This window comes from Mus caroli, unplaced genomic scaffold (genome assembly GCF_978045245.1).
Source record: "Mus caroli unplaced genomic scaffold, Mus_caroli_1 scaffold_14, whole genome shotgun sequence".
In the NCBI taxonomy this organism is placed as follows: domain Eukaryota; kingdom Metazoa; phylum Chordata; class Mammalia; order Rodentia; family Muridae; genus Mus; species Mus caroli.
Window position 1 is genome coordinate 55,908,643 of NW_028227269.1, and position 13,365 is coordinate 55,922,007.

Genomic DNA, 13,365 nt, shown 5'->3' on the forward strand with positions numbered 1-13,365 from the left:
AGTGTTTCTTCCTTTTGAAAATGAACTTGCCTGACTTTATACATGTGTGTTTTTTCAGGCTATATTCCAGGAGCCATTATTTCTAAATGCCTATTGGCACAGACATTTCATTTATCTTTTCCAAGACAAAGTCAATGATGCTTTGGATGATTTGAATTTCATCAATAAGTACAATAAAAACCATGCAGGTGGGTTTCATATGGAGACAGTCCCAGCACCTGTCGCTTTATCTCAGCTCTTGTCCTTATTATAAGTAGACATAAATGGTAGATGGAAGTTCTGCACGGACAGGGTAAATGTCTCCAGCTTTAAAAGTACAGTTTTCTTAATATTACAAATTCAGAGTTTATAACTTTAGACTGTTTTTTTCATTATGTTTGTATTTATGCCCTAGAGATCTGTTTTAGCACAATCATCCTTATTTATCTCATAAGGAGAATATGAACTCAAAGTTATAATGGGGGGAGGGTGCTTTGTAAATCTTCTCTTGTCCACACGCTTCAGTATGAGAGCTGTGGTGCTGTGGTGACATAAGCGCCATTTTCTAACTCCCTCAGTGTTTGGACACAGAACTTTCTAGAAACGTGGGAATGTCATACTCATCTTTGAATCCCTAGCACTCGCAGATCCACCACATAATATAGTAGAAGATGGCAGAACGTTTCTGATCTCTGTGTGCTAAAGCTCCACACCACTCTGTGTCCTACAATCTTTACATTTCATTGCATCTGGTAAGACTGAAATATTTCAAACCACTTCGGAGGTGAGTGGCCATTTTGCAACTTCAGAGTAACACTACTTAAAGTTGCAAATGACTATTCAGACTCTGAGGGGAAAAACATAAGGTGTGGGGCTTAAGAAAAATGAGATAAAGTCTACGAGTCAAAATCATTCCGAGACTGCGGTTTTGGAGAGGGCTTGTTGCCTTAAATTCACAGTTAAGGAATAAATTGTAAAGCGGAGTTTTGCCTCTTCTCCTTGCAGAGGCATACTTGTCAAAGGCAGAGATTTTCAGAGAGAAGAAGGACGTTACACTGGCAATCCTGAATTACAGCCAGGCCATTAAGTGCAGGCCCAAAGATGCTGACCTTTATTTCAAGAGAGGGGAGATGTACGAGACGACAAACAAAGTGCTGGCGATTGATGACTACTCCAAAGTAAGCTTTGTGATGCTCAGTGCTCCCACCTATAGATTTTACATCGCAAACATTCTTTCTGACTTATTTATTTTAAAAGTGTTTGCCTTGCATGTATGCATGTGCACCAGGCACGTGTCTGGTGCCTGCAGAGGTCAGAAGGCCATCAGGTTCCCAGAACTGAAGTTACAGACTTCACTTGGGGGGTGCTGGAAACCTAACCCCAGATTTCCTCCTACAAGAGCAACACACTGCCCCTAATTCACAGAGCCAACTCCCTTGCAAAGTCCTTAAGAGTCATCACATATTCTATATATTAAGCTAATAAGTTATTTACAGAGCTTCCATTGCTGGTCTGCTGTTACACCAGTTTCATGATTTAAAAACATTGGTGAATGAATGAATGGAGATCAAAAGGTAGATGTGAGGCACTGAGGCAACCCTAGGAAACTCTCAACGTTTCCACTTCTCTCTTCGTGGACTAAGAAATATGGTTTTAGAAGCCTTTGAAAATTGCCTTTCCTCTATGGATAATAGAGGAAATTGCTTTCTCCCTTTATCAAACTCTTGAACAGCTGGCACCCTCTTCGTGGAACCTACTGATTCTCAAAGAAGCTCTGATGGCAGGTTCATTTACTCTTTCAGCCATTCACAAAGATTGGTTGCCTGAGACACGGCATAAGTACTAGATAAATGGTGGACAACAGAAATGTTTCTAGATTATGAATATCTCAAAGAAAAGAGTCTTAAGGGAAAATAAAGATGCAAAATTATAATGGTGTCATGAGGCAAAGCAGGTGGGCGAGAGGCATCTCTATCTGCCTGTAGGTATCAGAATCCCGCAAGGACGTGAGCTTTGATTGATTGAACTGCACCTCGAGGCTGCCACCAGGGCGAACGTTTCCCTTGGATGCAGCCAGACATGCATTTCTGTCTGACTGACTGACTTAACTATAAATCTTAGTCCTAAGTACAATGGACAAACTGCTTAAATTATTCAATTGTGCGGGTTCCCAACTGCCATATTTCTTCATGGTTTAGCTTGATGTTCTTCTGCTTAAAGAATTGGTATTCTTGGTCTTGTAAGTTCTGATCTTGATTGAAGATCTAAGATTATACATACTGAGTAGGCTTAATTTAGGAATATGTATGCATACACACACCCACACACCCACACACGCACACATATGCATGTAACAATTAATGAAAAAGAGATCATGAATCTGAAGGAGAGTAAGGAGGGGTATATGGGAGGGTTTGGAGGAAAGGAAGAGGAAATGATGTAATTATAATCTCTAAATTAAAGGAAAATATGTAAAAATCCTTATAGACTCTTCTCACTTCCTGTGTTTGACAATAGTGGTTTAAAAACAGATGAACACAGCATCCTGAAAACAAACAGGTCTCAAACTACGTAGCACACTCCTTCCTCCTTTAACTGCCCTCGTGCAGCTCCTTTGTGTTGCAGTTCTGTTTTTTTTTTTTTTTTTTTTTTGGTTTTTCGAGACAGGGTTTCTCTGTATAGCCCTGGCTGTCCTGGAGCTCACTTTGTAGACCAGGCTGGCCTCAAACTCAGAAATCCGCCTGCCTCTGCCTCCCAAGTGCTGGGATTAAAGGTGTGCGCCACCACCGCCCTGCTGTGCTGCAGTTCTTACCTAGCATCAACTGGCACGCAACTTGCCAGCTGAACACATGGTAACTCTGCCCTCTGCTGTTTCCTATGTCACCGAGTAACCACGAGCTCCCTCACTGCCAATTTATTTCTTCTCGTTGTTAGGGGCTGAGTTAAGCCATAACCCATGCGGCTGAGTTGGCTCAGATCTTTCATCTATTGTTAGGACAGAATGATGCGAGACAGCGCAGCTCTACCCTACAGTTTTTATTTTTGAGATTATAATATAATTACATCATATATCCCCCTTCCCATTCTTTCTTCCTAACCTTTCCATATAGCCCTACTCACTCTTTTTAAGATTCATGGCTTCTTTATTCATTAATTGTTACATGCACATATGTGTGTGTATCTATCTATCTATATCTATCTATTTATCTATCATCTATCTATCTATCTTTCTATCTATCTATCTATCTATCTATCTATGAGCATGCATACATATATAAGCAAGATTATAGCTTGTTTAGTTGGGATAATCTTGCTAGCATGCATGTTTTCAGGGCTGGCCATCTGATATCAGATAACCAGTTAGTGTGCTCTGTCTAGGGAAGACACTTTTCCCAGTCTCAGCTTTCCTTCTGTACAGGTAAGGCCTTATGGCCTTTCCCCTATCCACTTTGTCATGTGTGTTACTGTTCCCCTTGTTCAGGTCATGCTCAGGCAGTCATGTTGGTGACACTTAACGGGGTAGTTTCTGACATCTCTAAGATATATAGGAACTTTTATCAGTGATAAGTTTCAGTCGTCAAAAGCTTTGGCATCTTGTATTTGCTGTTTGTCTTCCCCCTTGGGTAATATCCCACCTCAAGAATTTGTGGTGGGCCCATTTCTTAGTTTAATCTTTAGACAAAAATCTGAAGAATTTTAGCATCTTAAAGTGGGGTTTTCTTCTATATTTTGAAAATGACTATATACTGGTCTCAGTTTTTCTCATTGTGCAATATGTGTGCACCCTCACACCCCTCTAGTGTATTTATTATAATCGCAAAAGATCAGATGCATTATGGAAACGTGGGATGTTTTACTTTGAAAATGGAAACTGGATTGGAGCCGTATATGATTTTACATCTCTGTTAAAACTTAACCCCTATAATTCTGATGCAAGGTAGGAATTATTTTAGATGTACATTTTGAAATGATTTACTATTTAAATGTGCTTTCAGGAAAAGTGACTTGATATAAGCTGACAGCCCCCTTTTAAGACAATGAGCTAATCTTCAGTGCCAAGTTATTTCTTTGCATTTTCAGGTTCTCACTACTTGGTAATTACGCAAAGAATTGCTCAGCATCCATAGTTCCCTTCTTTACATTTCCTCTTCATTCATAACCTTGGTATTCACTTCGTACACAGTTCTGTTCAAATATTTTCCTGTAATACATTATAGTAACTTGTGTATTAAAGCTTCACCACTTCTTTTTTTGTTGTTTTAAATTTTATTAATTTCCCCTTTTAATGAAAATAGATTTTTTTCCCCACATAATCTATCCTGATTACAGTTTTCCTTCCTTCCACTCCTCCCAGTTCCTTTCCACCTCTCCTCCCACCCACATCTGCTTTCTGACTCTCACTAGAAAACAAACAGGCTTCTAAGGGATAATAATAAAATAAAGTAAAATAAAATAAAATAAAATAAAATAAAGGAAGATAAAACTACAAACAGAAGTAAAAACAAAAGAAAACAAAAACAAAACAAGAAAAGGTATACAAAACGGACCGATGGAGAGCCCTACTTGTTCACAGACTCAGGAATTCCATAAAACACTAAACTTGAAGTCATAATATATGTGCAAAGGACTTGTGGGGAAGGAAGAGAGGAAAAATACAAATACAATAAAAAATAAAAGTATGATTAAAAGAAAGGAAAAGCATTGACCTGACAAGAGGAGACAAGGAACGTCCTAGGATGCCATCAAATTCATTATTTGTTGGCCACACACCCTGCCCCGAAGAGTAGCTTGTTTCTCCAGCGAGACTTCAAAACTAAATTTTCATTTGCAAGTGGTTAGCAGTTAGAGATAGCTTCTGGTTTAGGGATGTGTGTGTGTGAGTGTGTGTGTGTTTCTCCTTTCAGCTGTAGGACCCCATCTGTTACAAACCTGTGAAGGACCTATGCATGTTGCCTCATGTCTTTCAGTTCATACGTGTATCGATTCTGTTTATTTAGAGGGCCTTTTTCCCCTTGGCACCCTCCATCCTTTCTGGCTCTTACATCCTTTCCACCTCTTTTTTTCACAGGGTTTCCACTAGTCCTTCTGTTTATGGACACATCCCTTTTAGGACTGAGTGTACCAAAATCTCTGACTCTGAATATTATATGAGAGTGGGTCTGTATATTTGTTCCCATTTTCTGTAGATGGAGCTTCTCTGATTATGACTGAACAAGGCTCTGACCTGTAAGTATAGCAGAGTATCATTAGGAGTCATTTTCTTTATCTACATAAAAAAAAACCAAAACAAACCAGCAGTATTCAGTCTTATGCTCAGTTCCTGGCATACGTAATCTGAGTTTCTTGGTCTCCCATGCAGTGCCAGGCATGGATTCCATCTTGTAGTGTGGGCCTTGAATCAAGTCAGAGACTGATTAGTTACTCCCATAAGCTTGTGCTTCTATTGCACTAGAACATCTTGCAAGGAAGACACCATTGTCAATCCAAGGCTTTGTGGCTGAGTGGATCTTTATGTTTCTCTTCTGGTAGCATGCAGAGTACTTTCTTGTAACAAAGGTGCTAGAATACAGGGGTGAAGGTTCTATGTAGGCATTAGTTCAACTTCTCCAAGTTTGATGAGTTGTGTAGGCGTTGTCTTCAGCAGTAGGGCCTTGCAGTCAGTTTGTGAAGAGCAATCTATAGCCTTGGCAGTATAAGGGGTTGTTTGCGGATGCCCATGTTCCCATGGGACCCCTTTGGCCAAAAACTCAATTAGATATAACCCATTCTTGATACTAGAAGCTATATTTGGTAATGATGGATGGCTCTATTTAAGGCTCTATATCCCCCATTATTTAGCCTACTTTCATATATGCATATGCATATATATGAAGAAAGAGCCCTAGCTAGTCATCCATTGTCTCCAAATGTAGCTTCTAGTACAGAGATATAAATATAAATTAAATATAAAGATAATACACATGCACACATGTGCATGTACCCCCCCATACTTCTGTATTAGGATTACATACTACCCTTCAAGTTGCTCTTAATTTTAGCTTTTTCTTTCCATATTCCCTTCCTCATGTCCCTATTCCCTTCCCCTCCCCACTTGATCCTTCCCTTTCAGAACCCTTTTCTCTATATTCTACTTCCCTTTCCTAGGGAGATCTATCTGTCCCTTCCCAGTTCTCTACTCTATACCTAGCTTTTGTGATTCTACAGTTTGTAGTTTGGTTGTCATTGATTTAATAGCTAATATCCACATATAAGCAAATGTGTACCATTTTTGTCTTTGTGGGTCTGGATTATCTAACTCAGGATGATGGTGTTTTTTCCTAGTTCTACCAATTTATCTGCAAATTTCATGATGTCACTCATTTAACTGCTGGTGAATATTCAATTGTGTAAATATATTTTCTTTATCCATCTGTTGAGGACATCTAGGTTGGCTCCAATTTCTGGATGTGTACAGCGGCCACGGTTAGGAATTGCCTGTGTGGTCGGATGACACATCCTTTGGGTATATGCCCAAGAATGGTACAGTTAGATTTTGAGGTAGGTAGATTCCAACCTTCCCGAGGAACTTCCACATTAATTACCATCATTGCTGTACATGTTTTCATTCTCACCAGCAGTAGAGAAGTGTTTCCTTCACTCCACATCCTTGCCTAAGTGAGCTTTCACCTGTTTTATTGATCTTGTCCATTCTGACTAGTGTAATATGAAATACCAAAGTAGTTTTGGTTTGCATTTCCCTGATGGCTAAGGATGTTGAACATTTATTTATTTATTTATTTATTTATTTATTTATTTATTTATTTATTTATTTATTTATTTATTTATTTATTTATATTCCAGTCATTTCCTACTCTTGGTCCCCATTCCCAAAGGTCCTTATCCCATTGCTCCTCTCCCTTGATTCCCCTACCCCTTGCCAGGGCTCCCACTTCCCTGGGGACTCAAGTCTCTTGAGGATTAAGGACATTTTCTCCCACTAAGGTCAGACCAGGCAGACCTCTGCTATATATGTGCCAGGGGCCTTGGATTGGACCGGCATGTGCCTAGTTAGTAGCTCAGTCTCTGGGAGCTCCCTGGGGTCTGGGCTAGTTGAGTCTGCTGGTTTTCCTATGGGATCATTCTCCTTTTCAGCTTCTTCAATCTTACCCCTAATTCAACCTTAGGGGTCCCCAACTTCAGTCCAATAGTTGCGTACCTGTCTCTGTCTCAGTCATCTGCTGCTAGGGACTCTCAGAGGACAGCCATGCCAGGCTCCCGTCTGTAAGCACATCATAGCATCAGTAATAGTGTCAGGCCTTGGTGCCCCCTCCCCCCATGAGATAGATCCCAAGTTGGGCCAGTCATTGAACTGCCTTTCCTTCAGTCTCTTCTCCATTTTTGTCCCTGCAGTTCTTTTAGACAGGAACAATTCTGGGTCAGAAATTTTGACTGTGGATTAGTAACTCTGTTCCTCCACTTGAGACCCTGACTGTTAGAGTTGGACTGTTCGAATTTCCTCTCCCCAGTGTTGGGCATTTTGGCTAAAGGTCACCCTCAATGAGTTCTGAGAGTCTCTCACCTCCTGGGTGTTGTGGTACTTTCTGGAGGATCCCCCCATCCCACCCTAGGCTGCTTATTTTCATTCATTCTCTTGGCTCTTTGGGCTTTTCTCCTGCCTCCCCCACCTTATCTGATCCTATTCTACTTTTGAAGAATTGTGTTGGAATTTTGGTGGGCATTGTATTGAGCAGCCTCATAGAGGCAGGTGGAGAGGGAGGAGGGAGGGGATAGAGCACTTGTGAAGGGGAAACTGGGAAGGGGGAATAACATTTGAAATGTAAATAAATAAAATAAATACTAAAAAATTTTAAAAAGCAAGCTAATATGTTTATAGGCATGTCTTTATGTTGGGAAAGTTTTTTTTTTTTTTTATGGTTTTGTTGAGAATAGTTTAGATTAGTTCTTTTCATGGTATTCCAAATTCCCTGGATATTTTGTGTCAGGAATTTCTTAGCTCTAACATTTTCGTTGACCGTTGTATCAATTTCCTCTATTGTATCTTCTATGCCTGAGGTCCTCTCCTCCATCTCCTGTGTTCTGTTGGTGATGCTTGCCTCTGTTGTTCCTGTTCTCTTCCCTAGGTTTTCCATCTCCAGGGTTTTCTCAGTTTGTGTGTTCTTCATTGCTTCTATTTCCATTTTCAGGTATTACACAGTTTTATTTATTTTCCTTCTCCTGTTTGATTGTATTTTCCTATATTTCTTTAAGGGATTTATTTGTTTTTTTTTCTTTAAAGGTCTCTGTCATCTGTATAAGTTTGGATTCAAGGTCATCTTCTTGTGTTTCAGGTATGTTAGGATATCTAGGGCTTTGTATAGGAGGAGCTGTGCTTTGGAAGTGTCATGTTGCCCTGGCTCTTGTTGATTGTGTTTTTTCGAGGTCTTCTAGCCATCTGGATGGCTTTGGTTCCTGGATGTTCTGATTGTAGTAGATATTGTGAGGGGGGATTAACCTTGATAATCCCAGGGTGACAGGCCTCTGATGAGTATCCTTGCATTGTATGGTCCTGGATCTGAAGGTCTGTATAGTTCAGGAGCAGCAGGTCCAGTGAAGGTGGACAGAGAGATGACTGGAGAAGGGTCGTCTACCTGCGATAGCAGGCAGCTCAGGACAGGTTGGGTGCCCCAGGGGATTTAGGGTGCAGGAAAGATGGATGCTTGAAGGGAAGCTAACCTGTATGCCTCAGGATCTGCAGATATGATAAAGGTGGGTGGAAAGGAGAGGGGAGGATGGAGGTCCAGAAGGCTTGTCCCATCGTACTCAGTGAGCGTGGGAAATGGGTTTGGGGAGAGCAGCTTATCTGGGTGGTTCAGGTTTAACATGGCTGATGAAGGTTGGAGGAGAGGTAGCAGGATGGAGGTTCCCATGGGCTAGGAGGCTGCTCAGGGAAGCTTGTGATTGTCATTTCTGAGCCATTTATTTTTCAGTTACTTCAAGGAAACTACTTATAACCTGTTCGTATCGATAGATGTTCTAATTTCAAAGGATAAATGGCTCTTGGGCATTACATATTTTTTGATGATATTTAGAATTCACTTAATTTTGTTTTGTTTTGAAGATTTGTCATCATTATTCACATGAGGGCAGGGCAGTAGTTTTATAATCTGAATTTGATTTCAAAACTTTTCTACTTTACCAAAATGAAGTAAGTCTCCCCTCTTCTCTTAAAAGCATGCACTTTGCGTTTGGTATGTTTGTGTTCTTTGACATTTAGAAGGGGATCACTTCTGAAATTACACACTTCATATCCAGTAGAGGTCTTTCAAAGAAACAGGCATCTTGAATTCTTTGAAGACAGAATACTCAAGAAGAAGGAAGACCAAACTGTGGGTGCTTCGGTCTTTCTTAGAAAGGGGAACAAAATACTCACGGGAGCAAATACGCAAAGTGTGGAGCAGAGACTGAAGCAAAGGCCATCCAGGGACTGCCCCTCCTGGGGATCCATCCCATAAACAGTCACCAAACCCAGACACTATTATGCATGTGAAGAAGTGCTTGCTGATATAGCTGTCTCCTGAGAGGCTCTGCCAGTGCCTGACAGATACAAATGCGGATGTTCACAGCCAACTATTGGACTGAGCACTGGAACCCCAATGGAGGAGTTAGAGAAAGGACTGAAGGAGCTGAAGGGGTTTGCAACCCCATAGAAAGAACAACAATATCAACCAACCAGACCCCCCCAGAGCTCCCAGGGATTAAACCACCAGCCAAAGAGTACTCATGGAAAGACCCTTGACTCCAGCCACATATGTAAGAGAGGATGGCCTTGTCTGGCATCAGTGGGAGGAGAGGCCCTTGGTCCTATGAAGGCTTGATGCCCCAGTGTAGGGGAATACCAGGGTGGGGGGCACCCTCATAGAAGCAGGGGGAGGGGGAAGGGATAGGGGGTTTCTGGAGTGGAAACAGGGAAAGGGGAAACATTTGAAATGTAAATAAAGAAAATATCCAATAAAAGAAAAAAGAAAGAAAGAAATATCTCATGTATGTCCTAACAAATCAAAATTTTGTATTTATTCTTTGAGACAGGGTCTCTATATAACTTTAGCTGACCTGGAACTTGCTATGTAGACCAGGGATCCTCCTGTGTGGGTTAAAGTGAAGTCCTGCATCCTGCCTGCCTGCCACTGGGGCTAGGGCCGCTTGTGAAAGCAGAAGGGAAGTTTGACTGCGTGCACCCCACACCGCCCGGGGGGTGTCAGGCTGTGAGAAGCCACAGGACTCCACTCCGAGGCTGGGGAAGCAGTCTGAGGTCCCCCTGCCCAGAGTTGGCTCAGGGTCCCTGGGCCTGCACAGAGGTGGAGGACACCAGGGTCTCAAATTCTTGGACACCATAGATGTGGCTAGACTCAGGAAGAGCTGAGAAAGGAGTGTGGGCCCCGCCTACCTGGCTGTTGCCAGGTAACTGTGGGGGTGGAGTCCAGACGGAATACCAGGGACTTGACTGATGGCTACAGAATTATGGAGCTGGGGCCTCCTGTCAGGGGCCTAGTGTCTGGGAGCTTGGCGAACAGGGCCTTCTGTCCCTTGCAGGAACACCTGTTGGGTGCCTGGGGTTTAAACTTAGCTCAACCAGGAAACAGGCTGCCTTTCACGGTCCCATACTCCTGCATCTGCCTCCCAAGTGCTGAGACTTGAAGGTCCGTGCCATCACACCCAACTGATACTCAAAGTTCTTACAGCATCAACCTTTCCAGGTGCTCCCCCAGCACGACACTGCCCATGTTAACCGTCCAAGCGCATGCCTGCTGGTGCTACTTCCATTCCCACTGAATCAGTATTTGAGTCAATCCTTTAGGCTCACACTGGGATACTTCCTATCCTTCCCTATCCCTAGCTCTCGAGTGATGAGCTTTGACTGTCATAAAAATAAAGATCACCAGTCTCAAAAGCTTTTCTCAGTGGCTTCCTTTTCCCAGGTGACTAAAGACAAATGCTTTAAAATAACCGATGTGTCTTTGTAATAGGATAGGCTATCTCATAATATCTTCAACTGACCTTCATATTTTTTTTCTCGACCCCAAACCTTTTGTGCAAACACTGCTCCTCCCACTAAAAATAAAACGAGCATCCAGAATAAATCAATAATAAAGAATGAGTTTTCTAAGGTATTTTAAAAAGTTGTCTCCTCTGTAAAAGAAATGAGATAAAAGTTAATAACCATGCAGCTACCCCATAAACACAACTAATAAGCATATAATTATGTAACAAAGTGTCCCTATAAAATGTTTATGTTGTTTTGACAGCTGCAGCACAACTAAGCTCTATTGGCAAGCAAAGAGAAACAGTCAGAAACTAGGTGATAGGTTTAACAAAAAGAGAGACTATCTGTTTTGCAGTAAACACTCAAATGCTTTTCTTTTTCTAGGACATACCGGGGAAGAGCATATTTTAAAAGGAATTTATATAAGCAAGCAACCCAAGATTTTTCTGCTGCCATCCACTTAGACCCCAACAACTGGTTAGCCCTGTACTACCGAGCCTGCTTATTTAGAAAGAGCAGCCCTTACAGAGCACTGCAGGATTACAGCGTGTCAGGTACTTGGCTGCGTGTTTGTGAGAGTCCCATATGAGGGGGATGCTAATGTTCCTTGTACATTATGTAATATGTAGATCACTGTGTAGTGATTTGCTTTTTATGTATGTTGCTCGCATGGATGCGTGAATACACATGCGTGTAGAGGCCGGAGGATAATTTCAGGAGCTGACTACTTTTTCCCTTTCATTCTTTCCTTTCTCTCTTATTCTTTCAAATTATATTCTTTTCTGCAACATAGCCCTTCACTGGCCTCACTACATAGGCTAGGTTTTGTGGCCAAAAAAATATAGGGGTCCACTTTCCTCAGCCTCCCCTTTACTGAGATTACCAGCAGCACATGCTACCATGCCAAACTCCCCCCTCTTCTGAGGGATAGAACTCAGGTCCCTGTGCTTCAAGGCAAGCACTTTACGGAGACATCATGCCATCTCTGAAATGCCCCATAGATGCTGAGAGGAACTCAGGTTTCATGTCTATTTCCAAGGTCTCATGGGAAACAGGGCGGAAGCTCTCTATTCAGTTAATAACCATCCTCACATCGAATTCCTGCCCATAGCTGACTCCATCTTCGCTTCCTCTTTGCCTGCCATGGCCTCTGCTCTCACAGAGATGCCTTTTCTGAGTTCACCGTTCATTTCTCAGTATAGTGTCCAATCAAATATGCCATATGTATGACTGGGACTCTGCCACCAAATCCTTTAGATTTAAAGAGTTCTGTGGGACAGTCTGGCTCCACTCACCTGGTCCATTCGGAGAACCCTTTCCCTCTTACTTTTTCTCTGGAAGCCTTCACCTCCCATTTCTTCCGTCAGCCTCCCATCTTGGAAGCTGCTGTAACCATTCAAAATCTCTACTATTGAATTATTCAGAGCAGACCAGCTGGATTTTAGCCTTCACCCTTTCCTATATATTACCTCAAGGATTTAAACAATCCACCATTATAACAAGGTTCTGTGATAATGTTTGACATTTATGGGATACTTCAGTACTTTCTGAGCACGGTTCTAGGCACTATATATGAAATACTTCAATGAATACTCAAGTAATGATATGAAGAATTTACTACCATCATTCTTTTTCAGAGAAAAACAAAGCCTAGAGTAGTTAAATCACTCCATTATTTATTTATTTTTTTTTCTGCCAGTATCACAGCAAATCTTTTCCTGGTTGGCCAATCACACTGTGAACTGAGCAGTGAGATTGCCTTTAGGATATTGATTATTTGTTTCATTAGGATGAATCATCATTCATTGATTAATTGGCCATTGCTAACATTGGCTAAAGCCCCCGAAATCTAGTATGGAAGGATGGGAGAAAAGGAGAGGGAGAGGGAGAAGGGAAAAGGGGGAGGGGGAGAGTGGGGTTACCTCTCAATCCAGAATGGGCTTGAGAAGCTTAGAAAACAAGAATTGACTCTTATAAAAGTCCATGTAGTTCACTACCATGTTTTTGAAAGCAAAGGGGAGTTGGTAACCAAGTTGGACTTGAGAGATGTCCTCTCAGCTGGGCACTGGTGAAGGCCACTCATCTGCAGTGGAGGTTGTTTTTCTCCTCTTGTTCCCATCATACAGTCAAGTTTTCCACTTCAGTTCCAAGTTCTTCTTGCCTTAAATAGCCTCGTTGAAGCCCTCTATCTCTGGAGATAAGTAGACTTGACATCTGCCACACGCCTTGTCTTGGACCAGTACACCCTCACCTGTTCTTTGGTCCTTGCCATCTTTGTGATCTTCACGGGCCACTGTGAGCAAGGGTGCCCTCCCAGCAGTGTTAACTCTAGGCCTGCCTTTGCTGCTGACTTATACCCTAGTCCC

At 41.9% G+C, this 13,365-nt stretch overlaps 1 protein-coding gene across 3 annotated transcripts in view; it reads left to right on the forward strand.

Moving 5' to 3' along the window:
* Nucleotides 1-13,365, forward strand: part of Ttc6 (tetratricopeptide repeat domain 6) — a 182,796-nt gene that overhangs the window by 119,445 nt on the left and 49,986 nt on the right. For all 3 annotated transcript variants that reach the window (XM_021179232.2, XM_021179231.2, XM_021179233.2), the window contains 4 exons: nt 59-188; nt 985-1,157; nt 3,780-3,916; nt 11,384-11,553. In XM_021179232.2, coding sequence (XP_021034891.1) covers nt 59-188; nt 985-1,157; nt 3,780-3,916; nt 11,384-11,553 — 610 coding nt within the window. The remainder of the gene's footprint in view (nt 1-58; nt 189-984; nt 1,158-3,779; nt 3,917-11,383; nt 11,554-13,365) is intronic.